This window comes from Carassius carassius, chromosome 29 (genome assembly GCF_963082965.1).
Source record: "Carassius carassius chromosome 29, fCarCar2.1, whole genome shotgun sequence".
Taxonomy (NCBI): Eukaryota; Metazoa; Chordata; class Actinopteri; order Cypriniformes; family Cyprinidae; genus Carassius; species Carassius carassius.
Genome location: NC_081783.1, coordinates 1,446,828 through 1,466,670, shown reverse-complemented (window position 1 = coordinate 1,466,670; position 19,843 = coordinate 1,446,828). Strand labels below are relative to the sequence as shown.

General features: G+C 37.1%; 1 protein-coding gene across 1 annotated transcript in view; it reads right to left on the bottom strand.

Annotated features, from left to right (window-relative positions):
• The window catches only part of LOC132109356 (uncharacterized), a 271,659-nt gene that overhangs the window by 77,354 nt on the left and 174,462 nt on the right, over positions 1 to 19,843 (bottom strand). The window contains exons 16-17 of the mRNA XM_059515376.1: positions 14,617 to 14,955; positions 13,979 to 14,221 (exon numbers count right to left, since the gene is read on the bottom strand). Of these exons, the coding sequence (XP_059371359.1) occupies positions 13,979 to 14,221; positions 14,617 to 14,955 (582 nt within the window). The remainder of the gene's footprint in view (positions 1 to 13,978; positions 14,222 to 14,616; positions 14,956 to 19,843) is intronic.

Below are 19,843 nucleotides of genomic sequence, written 5' to 3'. Positions count from 1 at the left end.
CACTATGATATTAATTTCATCATAATTAAGTCAAATAAATTTTTATTTATAGAGCACAACATTAACAACCATCGTTGATCCAAAGTGCTTTACAATAAAAGGTTACTTTAAAAGCAACAGCAATGAAAAATAAAAAGGGGAAAGAAATAAAATTTAAATATTTATATATAGACATGAAAAAACTTGTCTAGATTTTTTACATGGTGTTGTAAGTTATCACTAAGGAGACCTTAACTACTTGTAAGAGTAGTATTGAGTGCAGCGGGGCCTAGCAGAAGCACCTCAGTTTAGTCAGTGTTTAGTTGCAAAAAATTCTTAGCCATCCACATTCTCACTTCGTCAAAACATGAGAAAAGAAGTTGTAAAGAAGAGTCATTTTTGAGTTTGATTGGAAGGGAAAGTTGTAGGTCATCGGCATAGCAATGATAATTAATATTATATTTCTGGAGAATGGAGCCTAGGGGAAGCATGTAGAGCGAGAACAATAAAGGGCCAAGAATAGAACCCTGAGGAACACCATAAGGGACGGTTGCAGAAGGTGAGGTGAATGACCCAATATTTACTGAAAACATCCTATCCTTTAAATAAGGACGTGCCTTGAATTCTTACTGCACATTGTCGTTGATTCAAGAGGATGTCATGGTCAATAGTGTGAAAGCTGCACTCAAATCTAACAGCATCAAAATGGCAGATGATCCTAATATTAGATAAATACTTTACTCCCCAAGTTCTCCATAATGCTATGCAAAACACAAAAAAATTAGAGAACATAATGCAATTTAAAAGTTTATATGTGTATTCTTTTATTTTTATTTTTATTTTTTTACAGACGATAAAGACTTTAAGAAAAAACATTTAAAACTTTAAAAAAGTTCTTGCAGAAACTGAAGTTAAATTATTTCAGAGAAAATCTGAACTAAACATATTTGAACATGATAAAATGTGATTGTCTGTCCTTCCCATTACTTATTATGTAAATGGTAAAAGATATATATATATATATATATTTCATTTGAGATAAAAATAGAGAAAATAAAACACTTGTCTGATCATATGAATTAATTCCTCTTAATATCCAGATGCAGTGAGAATTTATTTCCTTTCTCGTCTTCTCTTGAAGTCTGTACATTTTTACCATGATTTACAAAAGACAAGACATCCACTAAAATGTTATTCTGGGTAACAATTGTTCAAATACCAAAAAAATAAATAAAAATAAAACCCATCAGGCTTATTTGGAACAAGAATCATTTAGATTTCAGTAAAATACTTTATTTTAGGATCACAGTTCAGCCACACAGTAAAATTTAGTATAATCATTTGTTCTTCTGAATATTTTAGCAAGTAAATGTCAGAATATGTATGTTGTTTCTCATTAATCTGTTGTGCATTATTTCACCCGTATTTTGACATTTTATTTTCACATAAATCATCTGAAACATTAAAGCAGGCACTTTACTTGCATTTCATATGTGCTCTGTGTATATAAAATCAGTTTTGTAAATTTTACCAAAATGTGACGGCTCATTTTTGACCCACATATAATAGAGCTGAATGTTTCAGAGCTGACTTATTTAAACACATTGATGCATGTAGACAATTTACAGCATTCACCTATTGCAGAAATTAGATGTTTCCTTTCACAAACAGGAAGTCACGTGACATGACCAGGAAACCATGTTTAAGAAATTAACCCCATACCGCCAAAACTATGCATTAATAGACAGTGTTTGCAAAAACAATGGTTTAATCACCCTTACATTCATAATCATCAAAACTCAAGCTGAAGGAAGTGAGGTAACAGAACTCTAACACACTGAAAACACTGCAGCAGAAAAACAGAAAACATGGATCAGTGTAGATTAATATTGAGGGACATTCAGATCACTAGCATACTTATATAGTTAAAAATAATAAAGTGAAGTGACATTCAGCCAAGTATGGTGACCCATACTCAGAATTTGTGCTCTGCATTTAACCCATCCGAAGTGCACACACACAGAGCAGTGAACACACACACACACACTGTGAGCACACACCCGGAGCAGTGGGCAGCCATTTATGCTGCGGCGCCCGGGGAGCAGTTGGGGGTTCGATGCCTTGCTCAAGGGCACCTAAGTCGTGGTATTGAAGGTGGAGAGAGAACTGTACATGCACTCCCCCCACCCACAATTCCTGCCGGCCCGAGACTCAAACTCACAACCTTTCGATTGGGAGTCCGACTCTCTAACCACCAGGCCACGACTTCCCTCTCGTGGCCTAGTGGTTAGAGAGTTTGACTCCTAACCCTAAGGTTGTGGGTTTCCCCAGCTGCATAAATGGCTGCCAACTGCTGTGTGTGTGTGTTCACTGCTGTGTGTGTGTACTTTGGATGGGTTAAATGCAGAGCATGAATTCTGAGTATGGGTCACTATACTTGGCTGTATGTCATTAGAACTTTCACTTTATATAGCCCTTTTCATAATACACAGTTTCAAAGCAGCTTTACAGGAAATGCATTTAGCAGATTAGAGCTGCATGCACATTCACAAATAAATACAGTGGTGTGAAAAAAGTTTTTGCCCCCTTCCTGTTGTTTTTTTTTTTTTTTAAAGTAATTTGCATACTTGTCACACTTCTAATAACTGGTTTTGCCATTCTTTGAAGCAACAACTGCAATTAAGCATTTGCAATAACTGGCAATGAGTTATTCATATCGCTGTGGAGGACTTTTGGCCCAGTCTTCTTTGCAGAATTGTTTTAATTCAGCCACATTGGAGCATGAATGAACCGTTTAAGGACATGCCACAACATCTCAATTGGATTTAAGTCCAGCCTTTGACTTGGCCGCTCCAAAACCTTGTTTTTTTCTTGAGCCATTCGTGGGCTTGCTGGTGTGTTTGAGATCATTGTCCTTCTTCAGAACCCAAGTGCGCTTGAGCTTGAGGTCACGAACTGATGGCTGAACATTCTCCTTCAAGATTTTCTGATTCAGAATTCATGCTTCCATCAATTATGGCAAGTTGTCCAGGTCCTGAAGGTGCAAAGCAGCCCCAGACTACCACACTGCCACCACCATGTTTGACTGGTGGTATGATGTTCTTTTTATGAAATGCTGTTTTGGTTTTACACCAGATGTAATGGGACACACAGCTTCCAAAAAGCTCAACTTTTGTCGCATCAGACTATAGGATATTTGCCCAAAAGTCATGGGGATAATCAAGATATTTTGGGGGAAATGTGAGACAAATCTTTGGGTTCTTTTTGGTCAACCCTAGGTTTTGCTTTGGAACTCTCCCCTGGATGCCATTTTTGCCCAGTCTCTTTCTTATTGTTGAATTACGAACACTGACCTTAACTGAGGCAAGTGAGGCCTGCAGTTCTTTAGATGTTGTTCTGGGTTCTTTTATGAGCTCCTTTGAGTCGTCGTTTTGCTCTTGGAGTAATTTTGTTAGACCAGCCACTCCTGGGAAGGTTCAGCACTATTCCAAGTTTTCTCTATTTGTGGATAATGGCTCTCTGACCGTTGTTTGTTGGAGTCCCAAAGCCTTAGAAATGGTTTTATAACCCTTTCCAGACTGATACATGTCAAATATTTTGTTACTCATATGTTCTTGAATTTCTTTAGCTCGAGTAATCAGGCCTTGATGGGTCTAGTAAAATTTTACTCCGCTTTCTAAAATAATGTGGTTAATCACAGTTTTTTCATGATTTAACAGGAGGGGGCAATTAATTTTTCATGCAGGGCCAGGTAGGTTTGGAAAGCTTTTTTTCCCTTAATAAATGAAATCATCACTTAAAAATGCCATTTTGTATTTACTTGTATTATCTTTGTGTAATTGTCAATTTTTTTTGATGATCTGCATTTTTTAAGTGTTACAAATATGCAAAAAATATACAAAAACAGGAAGGGGGCAAAAACATTCTCACGGCACTGTATGTATATATATATATATATATATATATATATATATATATATATATATATATATATGCATGTACTGTATGTGTGTGCGCACACTTTATAAACAGAGCTTGACAATAATATAGTCACATACACACAGCTATACACTCAATCACTTTTAAAAAGAAACAATTTTTGCTTAGAAATAAAAAAAATTAGTCATTTACATTTTTCAAAAAAAAAAAAATGTCTTGTTTAGTTTACAATGTATATCCAACAATATAAACAATATAAAGAGCTGGTTGACAAAATCAATCAGTTATTATTAAATAAAATAAAAAATTAACACTTATTTTCATTAAAAACAATAAAGATTCAACTGTTTTGAATGCATTTTTATCCCCCCCCCCTTTTTTCTCTGGAAATTGAACACTGGACTAGTTTAGCGAGTAGAAACAAATACAATTTACTATCAACCAACACTTCAGTACTTTGAGCAATTACTGTATGTGCAAACCCTGAGACATTATCAGGCCTTTCTCAGATCGTTTCCAGTATTAGAGGAATGAAATTTAAGACATTATTAATGCAATATTTTTCTTTAAACAGAAGTAACAGTAAACCAGGTCAGAAAAACATTAATGAGAGCAATTTTTGTCACCACCTTAATAATTGCATCTGTGTTGTCTTCAGTGATAAATACTTTATTTTAACCAATTACTTCAATCAATTAAAATACTTGAAACTGTTGCCAATAACAGTTGAATGTTTAAACTTGTATCTAAATTACATGTTTAAAAACAGGAGCCAATATATGGCTGCAATATTATGACAACATTTTAAATATATTATTGCTCTTGGTATTGTTATAATGATTATTAATGCTGAATAATGAAAACATGAAACTTTTTTTGTGTCTGGGTTCTGGGGATACGGCCAGGTCAATGTCGGTCAATGACCCCCGTTATATCACCAAAGCCACAAAATTAATCTTTTATGTACATCTTTTCTGCAGTGTTGTTTATGATGAGGAAATTCACCAGCAGAAAGAATTGAATAAGTGATAATCAATTGTTTAATTGTGCAGTTGCAATTTTTGCCACTTTATCTTGAATTTTTTTTGTTTCATTTTGGTGGCTTTTTGCCAGAATCCCCCCTTATTTTCTGACCCTGATTTAAAGGTTAAAAACACGTGACTGCTTCAACACACTCCAGACAGACGAATGCAGATATTTGAACTGTTTTAACCCCTCGTTTTAACTCTCTCATATCACCATTAAACTCTCCTCAATAACTACTTTATCCTCTAGAACTCAATCTAGCAAGCTCAGGTTCTCTGTGACTTTTGAACTAAAAATGTTTTAATGTTGCAAAATCACCAAACTGCTGTTTTCGTGATTAGTGAGCAACTTGATCACCTCCTCAAGATTCATGATTACAAGTTGACTCCCGTTTAAGCTTTACTTGCCATCATAAAGTCGCAGCTGCAAATCGAGAAGTGCTAAAAACAGAAGAGCTCAGTGGATTGAGAAAAATAACATGCATTTGGTTTCCTCTTTTTTCATTCTCTTGCTTACCAACCATCTCATAAAGCTCTCGCTCTACAGTTCATATCAACATACAATACATCACACAAAATAATTTACAACTGCAAAGAGATATGTGCTTAATACAATCCATAAAACTCACAAAGTCAAACATAAGTGAAAAAAGCACTTGGTTTCCCAGGTAAAGTGCGATCTTCTTGTTGTGAGACTAGCGTCTTTGTACCTGTGCGTAAATACTTCTCTCCTCCTGAGGCTGCTGTGGAGCGACTGAGTGGTTCAGAGCGAATGTCACCTCGCCATTCTGGACCTCCTCCTCTTCCTCCCCCTTCTTCTTCTTCTTCCTCTTTGTCTGCGGTCGCACCGCGGCGTATTCCTCATCAGCAGCCGGGAGCGATTCTGCAGTGAGAAAAGAGAAACAATAAAAAGACATTACCAGACGTCTCTACACACACTGAGGAGCTATTGGTTACCGTTAGTCTACTGGAGAAATAGTAGCTTTACCACAAACTGCTGACTGACAAATGAAGCTTTTCAACAGTTCACTGAGAAAGCAGCAAATAATAATGATGAAAAGATTCAATGCAGTGCAAAAAGATCGGATCATTTTAACGATTCTCCTGTTCATTAATTCGAACAGAGTTAAAATGTTATACGTTTACACAATCTTTGATAATATTCTAAATTAGAAAATCATTATATTTGAGCAAAACAAACACAATATAAGTTGACTTTCCGAATCTTTCGTTCTTTAGTAACATGACAGACGCAATGAACGAATCATTCATCACCTGACCCAACACTATTAAACTACTAACTACTCTACAGATTAATTAGCTTAGTTACTAAATTGAATAAGATTCATCTTCTAAATCTTTGTTTCTAATGTTGCAGTTTCCACAGAAGACATTATAAGAAGTCTTAGTTTACAACCGAAGACCAGATACTTGAACTACTGTTAACAATCTTTAAAAACGGCAGACTGATGTTTTTTTTTTCATTAAATAACTGATTTTACATTGAAATTAAGATTAAATAGCAAAATGTAACAATTAAAGGTAGGGTAGGTGATTTAGGGGAAGTTAGCATACTCTGTCAGATTAGATCATGTCTCACTGACCGGTGAAAAACATTACAGTACAAAGCGCATAATATAACAAAAACAAAGCCTCCCATTCTTGTTGGGTCTGCAATAGTGTAATGTTACGTGCCAATGATGTATCATGTCTCCGTGAATAAGGTGCATGGAGGAACACAAATACACACTTTCAGAGTTCTCGGACCAAGGGTGATTGCTAACTTGGTGATTGCTATTGGGACATTCAACCAGCATAACAAAATCACCTATTCTATCTTTAATATAATAATAATACAATTTAACATCAAAATCAAAATAGTAACATTTTTGAATTAATGTATTGAATATAAAACAAAAACTCTATGTCAGAATGGGTAATTAGATGCAGTTTTATCCTAGCATCGATTATTTGAGCTTGACTAGTCAAACCTGCAAGTCTTTCGGTCATTCTGCAGAAAGAGTCTAATGATGACCGTTTCAGTCACTTCTCTATTAGTGTAAAAGGGGGAAAAAAATACAGTAACAAACTGACTGAGGTATTCAGAGCATAAACTGCAAAAGAGACTAAAAGATTTGACCACTTACCAGACACTGGTAATTTTAATCTAATACACAGCTTTCAAACTTTTTTAAACTAAGTGATTTTGAAAGACGGAAATCTAGTTTTTACATAATATTTTCTTTTAGTCATGAAAGAGCAACATCATGCTAATTTGCAACATTAAATTAGCCAGAAGGTTTTTGTTTCCAATTAGTAATAGTGACTGAAGGACCTTCAGATTTAGGCAGTAACGTGACAATCCAATGACTGAGACTGTGTTGTTTTACAGAGTAGCCTTAAGAAGATCTCTGAGCTTCATTGAGTGTCTTACCTGTTGTCTTCTTTTCATTCTTTTTCTCAGGTATATTACTGTAAATGAGCTCCGTATCTCCAGCAGCGGCTGATGGGAAAACACTGGCATTAGAAACAGATCAGCTACAGTCTCAATCATTTAAGTATTAGTGTTACGTGGCCTTGAGGTTTCCCCTGGGATTGTCTGATGCTGTGTTTTTCTCCTGCCATTTCACCGTCTATAATTGTGTGCAGGTGTCCCTGATTGTGTGCTGATGAAGCGGATTGGACCTGCTATTAAAAGACTCCCATTACATCAGGACAACAGCTCATTCCCTCTTGGACCTTGGCGCGTGACATTGCTGTTGCGTTTGGCATAGATGTTTACTGCCTAAATACGGGGCAACTACTTACACAGCTTTGCTGTTCCGTTTTTCTCTTTTTCCTATTTTTTTTGGCAAATTTTTGTGAGCCTTGGGAAAAGAGACGCTGAACTTTGATTTCATTTGTTTATGCACTTTAGCGCAGGATATAACAGTGCAGCAGGAAGCTTGCGGAAGACTCACGTAAATTTTCTTTTTCTTCGAGGAGGTAGGGTAGTTTTGTATATATTTATAAGAGAAGGTTATTTGACAGGGCTATATTTTTTTTGGTTTTGTCAGCACTGACTGAAGTCAATCGTTGTATAAACCTGTTGTTCGAATCAGAAAATAAATCTGTTTATATTTTGTTTTAACTCTGACTCCTGGGCTTTCTTATGTTGCGTACCCATCTTTATATTTAGTTAATGGGTTCGTAACAATTAGCTTAAAAACTAGCTTTATACAACCCGAATTCCGGAAAAGTTGGGACGTTTTTTACATTTTAATAAAATGAAAACTAAAGGAATTTCAAATCACATGAGCCAATATTTTATTCACAATAGAACATAGATAACGTAGCAAATGTTTAAACTGAGAAATTTTACACTTTTATCCACTTAATTAGCTCATTTAAAATTTAATGCCTGCTACAGGTCTCAAAAAAGTTGGCACGGGGGCAACAAATGGCTAAAAATGCAAGCAGTTTTGAAAAGATTCAGCTGGGAGAACATCTAGTGATTAATTAAGTTAATTGATATCAGGTCTGTAACATGATTAGCTATAAAAGCTTTGTCTTAGAGAAGCAGAGTCTCTCAGAAGTAAAGATGGGCAGAGGCTCTCCAATCTGTGAAAGACTGCGTAAAAAAATTGTGGAAAACTTTAAAAACAATGTTCCTCAACGTCAAATTGCAAAGGCTTTGCAAATCTCATCATCTACAGTGCATAACATCATCAAAAGATTCAGAGAAACTGGAGAAATCTCTGTGCGTAAGGGACAAGGCCGGAGACCTTTATTGGATGCCCGTGGTCTTCGGGCTCTCAGACGACACTTCATCACTCATCGGCATGATTGTGTCAATGACATTACTAAATGGGCCCAGGAATACTTTCAGAAACCACTGTCGGTAAACACAATCCGCCGTGCCATCAGCAGATGCCAACTAAAGCTCTATCATGCAAAAAGGAAGCCATATGTGAACATGGTCCAGAAGCGCCGTCGTGTCCTGTGGGCCAAGGCTCATTTAAAATGGACTATTTCAAAGTGGAATAGTGTTTTATGGTCAGACGAGTCCAAATTTGACATTCTTGTTGGAAATCACGGACGCCGTGTCCTCCGGGCTAAAGAGGAGGGAGACCTTCCAGCATGTTATCAGCGTTCAGTTCAAAAGCCAGCATCTCTGATGGTATGGGGGTGCATAAGTGCATACGGTATGGGCAGCTTGCATGTTTTGGAAGGCTCTGTGAATGCTGAAAGGTATATAAAGGTTTTAGAGCAACATATGCTTCCCTCCAAACAACGTCTATTTCAGGGAAGGCCTTGTTTATTTCAGCAGGACAATGCAAAACCACATACTGCAGCTATAACAACAGCATGGCTTCGTCGTAGAAGAGTCCGGGTGCTAACCTGGCCTGCCTGCAGTCCAGATCTTTCACCTATAGAGAACATTTGGCGCATCATTAAACGAAAAATACGTCAAAGACGACCACGAACTCTTCAGCAGCTGGAAATCTATATAAGGCAAGAATGGGACCAAATTCCAACAGCAAAACTCCAGCAACTCATAGCCTCAATGCCCAGATGTCTTCAAACTGTTTTGAAAAGAAAAGGAGATGCTACACCATGGTAAACATGCCCCGTCCCAACTATTGAGACCTGTAGCAGAAATCAAAATTGAAATGAGCTCATTTTGTGCATAAAATTGTAAACTTTCTCAGTTTAAACATTTGCTACGTTATCTATGTTCTATTGTGAATAAAATATTGGCTCATGTGATTTGAAAGTCTTTTAGTTTTCATTTTATTAAAATTTAAAAAACGTCCCAACTTTTCCGGAATTCGGGTTGTAACAGATCATGCAGGTCAAAAGTTTTTCACATATCAGACTGTTTGCATGTAATGCATTGAGAGAAAGTTAATAATACAAAAAGGGAGGTGAGATATTCATTAATCTTGGATTTATTAGATCTCATACATAAAACTTCTAAGCATTCTTAAATGCTAAGCAATTTGCAAATAGAGAGTATCTTCCCGAAAATTCACAAAAGCTTCATTAAACCATTACAAATGTCATAGTTAAACATGTGCTAATGAGTTCCAGTCATTCTTAAACAAGGCATGTTGGAAGCTGCTGTATATTTTTCAAAACAACTAACAATGTGACAATACAAACACATACGTGAATCACAACAGCTTTATGAATAATTTACATAAAATAATTATGTTCATGGTTTATGATTGAGGCCAAATGACTTTAACCTTCCTATTCATACTGTGATCATGCTTAAGTACTACTAGCCAAAACATAAATAGGCAAAAATCATTATTAAATCTAATAATCTGGTTAAAACAACAACAAAAATATTTCTATACAATCATGATGCTTGAGGAATATTGTTTCTAGCCTATAGTCCATTTTGAACCAATTTTAACCACTGGGTTAAGGGGGAAGTCATGGCCTTTATGGGGAAGTTTGGCCCTTTTGGTTAGAGAGTTTGATTCCTAACCCTAGGGTTGTGGGTTCGAATCTCGGGCCGGTAATACCACAACTGAGGTGTCCTTGAGCAAGGCACCGAACCCCCAACTGCTCCCTGGGCATCGCAGCATAAATGATTCAACTTTTCACAGAAAGTTTGTCAAATCTCCACCAAAACAGTCTCAGATTATCTTCATAAGATCTAAAATGTTTCTACTTTTTGTGTAACTTTTTGAAACTGTTTGTAATGGAGTTCAATGCCCAAACAAATCAATTTAATACATACAATCAGGTCCAGAAGTATTTGAACACTGCATTTTTTGTGCTTTTGCCTTCATACACCACTACAATGGATTTGAAATAAAACAATCAAGATGTGATTGAAGTAAAGACTTAAAGGTTCATTTTAAGAAGTTCCACAAACATATGACATTTAGCATTTAGGACTGACAGTTTCAAAGACAATTACACCAAAACTAGAAACATTATAGATGTTATGAGGATGATCTGAGACATCATTATAAGCTACAAATCTTCTCCGCATTTTAATGCATAATAATCCATGTGTTTGGCTCTGTAATTGCTGCTTGCATTGAATTGTACAATATTTTAACCTTCTTCAGTTCGTATATGAACTATAGATACAAAATTGACTGACCTGGTGTTGACTTTAGATGTTTTTTCTTGTAAACGCAACATACGATGGTGAACAGCAGAATCAGGATCACAGCAGCGCAGCCAAAAGCAATCAGAAAGAGCAAAACTATGGAAGAAAAACACAAGGTCATTTAAATCAAACTCCAAAACTGCCTCGAACAGCTCATTTACACCAACTTGCAACATAAAAAACAACTGTAACAACTACATGCAATTTAACAGCACATTGAATTAGTTCAAAATCATATTAGCTATAGTCTTTATCACTGCCCACATGGAAAGAACCTATATGTGGTTATATGCGCATATATGAAACCTATTTGCAGTGTATATGCACATATATACTGCATATATGCAAAAGTGAGATGCATATATGTACATATACAGGAAATATAGGTCTCTGAGAGTATATAGGTCTATCCACATATAAGCCCTATACATACAAGATATGTCTTCTATATAGCTGATGGCAGGATCTGGTCATTTTGTAGCTCATATCTAATTTTTGACTGTCATACATGATGCCTAGCTCATATTTTTTGTTTTGTACTATTTCATTGATCTTGAGTAAATAAATAATGTACATTTCTACATTTTGGACTTTTATTTATGTTGCCTAGCAGCTATGGATTTTAATTTTACTATTATAGGTGAACATATAGGTGCATATATACGTGCATATATGTACCTATATAGGTATATGTATGCACATATATATGTGTACATATATGTACACATATGTGTAAATATATGTGTGTATATATGTACATATATGTATATATATATATATATATATATATATATATATATATATATATATATATATATATATATATGTGTGTACACATATGTGTACCTATATATGTGTGCATATATGTACATATATGTACATATAATATAGGAAAACGGCCAATTTTATATATGTCACATATATTAAAAACTTATATCAAAACCTATATTGAAACATATGTTTATATAGGTTTTTTTCCATGTGGGTGCCATTGTTATTTTTTTTATTTATTTGTATTTGACTGTATATGTCGTAGCTCAACACTCACACTTCCATCTCTCTTTAGGGCTTGGAGTGACATCCGTGGTGACATTCATACCAGCCGATGGGAAACTTACCATTTTCTAATGTCTGTGAGCTTCTGGTTACTGCAGAGGTCACATTAGAGGTCACATTAGAGGTCACAGAGGTCACAGCTGCAGTAGTTGACCCTGAAATAAAACATCAGCACAGAATCAGCTGCTTTCTCTCTTAATAGAAATGACTGCATTTTAAAGAATTAATTGGCCAGTTGAGAGAATTTATTTGTCTGAATCTCATGAAACATGTAAAGGAGACGTATAGGTCAAATATCAGTTCAAAATCAAAACAGTAAGCAGTACATAATATTTTGTATAAATTTTAATTGCATGTTTTAGGGGCATTCGACTGTATTAATCCCTCAAATCATATTTCTGATATATAAGGAAAATCCAAAAAAAAAAAAAAAAAAAAAAAAAACTGGTGTGGCAATTTTCCTTTTCAATTAAAGGTATGAGACAAAATAATATTTATTTTCCTGCAGGGAAAGGTCTACATTCATTCAGTCATTCTGGGTTGGCTGTAGACTGCAACAAAGAGAAAACACCCAAACTCAACATTTATACCTTCATCAAATGCGGATGCTTTGTTCTTATCCAGTCATAATTCATATTAATGTGTCCATTTAATATGTGCAACTATGTCCTCCAGATGCGTTTCTAAGAGTTTAATGCAAATCGTTTTCTAAGGAGCCAGGATGTCTAAGAAACTAAAATAACATCTCTGTCCAACCTTAACCCTTGCACACACACACACACTGAAGCAATCAGAGGCACTCTAAAGAACACTCTCTAGTACAGTGAAACAAATAATACAGAAAATAAAATTTCCTCCACACAAACAAGTAACAATTGTTAAGTTGCTGAGTGTGAAACCTGACAATATGCTGTGCTGGTCTGAACATATAGATTATAAAGCACTATGGGAAAAGATATAGCGGTTGGCAGGTAATATTCTGCATTAATTCCGTCCTTAGTTTTATAAAGATGTATTGCAGTCATTAGTTTTATTGCATCTTGAGAACTGCCTTAAAGTTACTGTCAAGAGCATTTGAGAAGCACCTAAAAACACCTCCAGACCAGTGCTTCACCATCCACTTCGAGATAATGTTAGTGATGTGCATAGAAAGTTATCATGGCTGTCTGTGAAGGTTACATTACGTTTAAGACTGTTGGTATATTTTCATAAGATAATCAAGTATCGCACACCCTGTTTTTTATTTTTTATTTAAAAAGCCTGTGTATGTGGGATTATTTAGACATGTCAAGTGAGTAAAAAAAATAAAATAAAAAAAATAAAAACAATGAAAGACTTGTTTGGAATATGATTCCCATTATAAAATACAAAAGAGTAATTGCACATATGTTTTTAAAGAAAATGTGACAATATGGATATAAATATATATATATATATATATAAATAATAAGAAAAAATCAAATTATTAAAAAATATTTGTAAAATATTTCTCATTTATTTTATACGATAAATTTTTTTTTTTTTGCGCCGTGCCAGCTAAAGCTGAGAAACAAGTGAAAAATATAAACTGTAAATAATAAACTATATATTTCAACAAATAATAAAAACAATTTTTTAAAGTTTATTTTTCACTTAAAAAAATGTAATTCCAGCCTAAATCTGTTCTTACTTCCTTCAAAATACTTTCTAAAGAGTCCTACAGGAGTTAAAAACATCACAATCCATCGAAATATGCTTCAGAGTTTCTGCTAATTTGGCGGTAAAACATGACTTTTACATGTTCTTGACAAGTTTTGTGAGATTCTGCTTCACTCTTGATGCTTTTGTTTAGCAATTATGTTTGACATTCATGTATTAATCTCACCAGGACAGGGTTTGAGTCTAATGGTCTTCTGTGCGTGACTGACGTGGTTCTTCACGCTGCAGCTGATGTCTCCATCAGTTTCCTCATCCAGATCAATTCTGCTGTTTCCATCCATTGGTCCATCTTTTAGTATTTCTCCATTCAGAGTCCAGCTGTAGATGATCTGATCTCCCTCAGAGGAGCAGAACACTGAAGTCTGATTGGAGGAGCAGATGATTGACACTTCCACTGAGCCAATAGGAGCTGGAGGGAGGGACACATCACAGTCACATGACTCTTCCTTGATATTATGTAAATGAGTCAGTCAAGACATTTCTAAACTAAATTTATATCTGATATGATAGTGTAAGTCAGTCATGTGACAACAATGAAGCAAATAACTGTCTGAAATGCTTTCACATGTCATTTTTAAAAGCAGTATTCAGTACACAGTTAGCAACACGCTGGTATTTCATTCTTAAAATAGTCTCAGACTCAGTGCAAAGAAAGAGAAGATGCTGTTGACTGAATTCTTCATAAATATTTAATAATGAGCTGCAATAAAAACCTTCCCAGAGATTCAACTGATTCATCTGCATGAGAGAGAGATCTTTGGAGAACATGAGATTGTAATGAGTCTGATGAGAGAGTTTCTGTACCTTCAACAATCACTTGAAGATCTCTAGATGTTTCTGAGCCGTCTGAGTGAGAGAGTTTTAATCTGTAATTCCCTGAATCTGTTCTGTTCACACGGTTTATTATCAGAGTCCCATTAATGACTGTCACTTCAGATCTGTTATTATAAAGATCACATTCAGTCTTCCTCATCCTGCCATTCTTTACTCTACAAACTGCATCATCCGCTGTGTTGTTGTTTATTCTCTTTATTATCGTCAGATCATATTTACTAGCGTCCTGCACCATCATCAGATTGAGTTTGTGTCCCAGAGCTGTGTAACAGTGATCAGACTGATCAAAACTGCAGTTTAACTCCAGACCTGAAGAACAAAACACACAAAAATGTTCAAAAATTTTAGGACATCATGAATTAAAATCAGACACAAATTACACAAACATTCACAGAATTAAAGTTAATCTGCAGAAACACATCAGACAGACTCTTGATCTGATCTCAGTTCATCTCAATAATGCTCATTGTCAGAACCATTTCATCTCTACTTTAAACTTTTACATGCAGGTGTCCAGTGAGGGTCATTCTTGTGTAATCAGTTACATCATACAGACGGAAACTTCCCTCAGATAACAGGAGAGAAGGTGCACACAGTTACACTGGGATATATATGCGAGTAGATATTTGTTCAGGTGAAGGATGGAAATGTGGATTTATTGACTGTTTATTTGGAAACAAAAATCTACAACTGAGCATTTTAATCTTCAGTTAATAATAAACCAGGCGTGTGTGTCCATTAACAACCGTGGTCCAGCAACCCTCGGCTGCTTACACTCATCTTCACAATAAACACAGATTTGTATCATCTGTGTGTCTCCTGACTAAAAGGGATAGTTACATGCAGGAAAATCACACGCATACATTGTGATATTCTTCAAAACGGAGACAGGGTGACGCGGGGGAGAAGAATTGTTGAATAAAGTTTTCTTGTAGCTTTGTAAAGTTACGGTTGAACTGATGTAATAAAATAAATCTTCCTCTCACATTTTATAATACTCCACTAGTACAAATGGTTTAAGAAGCTCAGAAAACACTGTGACTAGATCTCTGCAGACTCTTAATGGAATATTAACTCAAATGTTTTTATATCAGAGATAGATCTGATTGATCAGCTTCATAAGAGTCTGATGTGAAAGTGACTCACATGCAGCAGTTTGCAGCAGCATCAGTCCAAAGATGAGCATCATTTCTCTAAAGTCCAGTTTCAGAAGAACTCAATCCCAGCAGAAGAGTGTGACGCTGCTTCAGATCGTCTGTGTTCTGGCTCTCATCAAGACAAGCGTCTTCACGGCGAGACTCACACTCGACTGACACACGAGGAAACCTCTGACCGCTTCACTGAGGAAAGAGGAAGTTTCTTCTTCTGGGGGAAAACACATGCTGTTAGTTTGCACTATAATACATCTGAGAAAAGAGAAACTAAGAGAAAGAAAGAACTAGTATCAGGAACATAAAAAAAGTGCAACTCAATCTTGTTTTGGAAGTAACAAGTGGACAGCATTTGTTTCTGAGGGAAGTAAAATGGCTATTTATATAAATGACGTCACAGATTCAGTTTCAGATCAAATAAAACAGTATCTTTCCTGTATTAATGAAATGCTCTGGACAGTTTGATTGAGAGTAAAGCAGAATCAGCTCTACATGCAGCTGTGTGTATTGAGTGTGTGCTGCTGTTTGACTCAGTTCTAGTCAGTTCACATGTGAATGAAGAGAGGATTGTGATCTTCTGTTGACTGGAGCAGAGACTCATGGGACTCGTTGAGTTTGTAGCTGCTCAGAGCTGCTGATGTAGAGAGCGCCACCTGCAGGAGAAAACTACAACTACAGCTGCACTCTTTCACAGACATCTGATCTCATCTCATTCAGAACAACAGGACTGAAATGAGCTTAATCTGATTTATCTGAATTAAATTTTTCATTAAAGTTACATTAAGGATGTTTTTTGGTTAAAATCTATACTCTATGGATTAGGGTAGTGAATCTTTGGGTTGACATCAAATTGATTGAATTCACGATTCATAGGTTTTTGATTCAATTCAAGAATGATTTTTGCAAATTAAGAATGATTCAATTATATTAAATTAAATTCATAATTCAATTTGATTAACAATTTGAATCTGCATTCTTTAAGTGCATTCACAGGAATATTTAAATGCTTAGTCCAGGGAAAAAAATACACAGAAGCCTTTATGGATACAGAACCATAGGTTAGAGGAAAAAAAATGTCCATTGTTAGATGCTAGTTTAATGATGCTATGGCATATGTAGAAATTTTAAGAAGATTTTAAAAGTATTATGAAGAGGCTAACATTTATCACACCAGGGGTGTAGCCATCATTTCTGAAGTGACAGAAATGTCAGATACAATCATTTTATGTCGGCCTATGTATGTATTCATTATTTATTTATTTATTTTTTACAAGAAATTCTTATTTCTTACTTTGAATTTCCTATAAGAAATCAAAAACACTGCTGGACAATAATCAATCATTTGTAATTCACATTTCTTTCCTAAGGTCAATTTTATAATTGTTTTATATACTACAAACAATTATTTATATTTTCTGCACAGAATTAGGTAGGACATATATTTTATAGTTTCTGTAATGTAATAAATTATATTTCAGTTATCACTGCATCATTCTTACATTTTATTTGTTTACTGTCTTAATGTTTCAGCTGTTCATTCTGCTTTTTATTCAGATTAGCTGCAGGGATAAATGTCTTTGTTCATATTAGGCTTCTATGAGCGTGAGATCACTTCTCTTACAGTGCAAAAACTTCTTTATCTCATTTTCATAATATAAAATGCTACAGTATTTAACTTTTTCTCTCCAAGAGTGAATGATGATTCTGAAAGAAAACACACCCGATGTCTGTTTGCTGTAGCAACAAACTCTTTCATGCTTCTGATTATCAGATAAACTTCACGCTCTTACTTCAAAGGTGTTGTTAATGCTGTGGTTATTTGAACAGTTTCCTTCCTACATTCGGTTCAACAACATTGTTAAAAGAACATTTATCATTCAGTGGAACTGTGAATGCTTTAGACACATTACATTTTTGTCCATCCATGCAATAAAATGCTCAGGTAATGTCGTCGGTATGACTGAGAGCCAGTGAAAAACAAGACTGCTTGACCTTAGCATTACTGGCCACGAGTCCTGAGGAGAGATCACACATCAGCTTCTCAAAAATGTGTCGCGCGAACGCAATCCTGTGACAGTCAGAGACATTAAACAGTGAAGCGCGTGAAGGAGAGATGCGAGGCACAAACACTGTTCAAGATCTCCATTCATTTGTGCTTGTAATAATTTAATGTGCATATATTTCGAAAGTATTTAATCGCTATAGAAATTGCTATTCATTTCTTAGCATTTTATATTGATTACTGTCTGAAATCGATGATTCACGATTCAAAAATAATGTTTCAAGATGCATCGATAAAACGAGAGAATTGTTACTAGAGATGTTCCGATACCCTTTTTCTCTTCACGATACCGATTCTGATACCTGGGCTCAGGATTTGATTAGTTCCCAGGTGTGTCTAGTCATTTCCGCATGTGTTCCATGTCCCTGTTAATTTAGTCATTCCATCCACCTGTGTTTTCCCTATTATCCCTTGTATAAAAGCCTTGTCCTTTCAGTTCTGTTTTGTCGGGTCTACTCGTTACTAGTCAACTCGTCTACTTGTCAACTTGTCTACTTGTCCTCTTGTTACCTGTTACTTGCCACTTGCCACTTGCCACCTGTTATTTGCTTCTTACCTTACCTATGTTTGATTTAATAAATCCTTGTTTCGTTTATCCCTCGGCTCCGTGTTCCTTCCAGCAGCGTAAGCCGTGACAGAAGACCCGACCCAAAAAGTTAAAAACTGCGTGTTTTCTCTCCGTTCTGTTTTCCGTTTTTTCACAGTCTTTTTCTTTCCGTAGTGTGTCATGGATCCCCTCTATCGCCCCGAATACCTCCTCCTCCTGCTGGAGCAGGAGGGACTTTCTCTCGAGGACCATACTAGACGGTTTCTCTTCCTAGCTAATGCCACCAGCTACCCGGACCACGCGCTCTGCACCTTTTATCACGCCAGCCTGAACTCCAGGTGCAGAGCGTTGTCGCCCGAAGATGGTCCTCGGGAGGATTTCGCCGCATTCATAGTGGAATCTGGTGAGAAATGGGTCACCTCTCACGGTCGGCCCAATGGAGGATCTCGCCAGGTCCACTCTGGACCCAGAGCCCAGCCTACAATCTCCCCACGATACGAGGCATAAGCCCGAGCCCACCGATGACGGAGAGCCAGAGAGCAACCCGTCAGACCAGGTGCGAGAGCCGGCGACACTGCCCACCACGAAGGAGCAAAATGTGGAGCGCCAAATGGGTCAAAATGAGGGGGTTTCCAATTCACCTATGCCAGTTTCTCAGTTAAGCCCAGGACGGGCTCCTGATCTTCCGTTAAGCCCAGGACGGGCTCCTGATCTTCCGTTAAGCCCAGGACGGGCTCCTGATCCTCTGTTAAGCCCAGGAAGGGCTCCTGATTCCCCGTTAAGCCCAGGACGGGCTCCTGTTCCCCCGTTAAGCCCAGGACGGGCTCCTGATCCTCCTTTAAGCCCAGGACGGGCTCCTGATCCTCCGTTAAGCCCAGGACGGGCTCCTGATCCTCCGTTAAGCCCAGGACGGGCTCCTGATCCTCCGTTAAGCCCAGGACGGGCTCCTGATCTTCCGTTAAGCCCAGGAAGGGCTCCTGATCTTCCGTTAAGCCCAGGACGGGCTCCTGATCCTCCTTTAAGCCCAGGACGGGCTCCTGAACCCTCGTTAAGCCCAGGACGGGCTCCTGAACCCCCGTTAAGCCCAGGACGGGCTCCTGAACCCCTGTTAAGCCCAGGAAGGGCTCCTGATCTTCCGTTAAGCCCAGGACGGGCTCCTGATCCTCCTTTAAGCCCAGGACGGGCTCCTGATCCCCCGTTAAGCCGAGGACGGGCTCCTGAACCCCCGTTAAGCCCAGGACGGGCTCCTGAACCCCCGTTAAGCCCAGGACGGGCTCCTGATCCTCCGTTAAGCCCAGGACGGGCTCCTGATCCTCCGTTAAGCCCAGGAAGGGCTCCAGCCCCAGAGCTTACTCCAATGCCTGCTCCTCCAAAATTCCCACCCTCCCACCCACTCCTGCCTCCTCCTCCGCTGTCGTCTGGCTGCCCCTCTGCTCG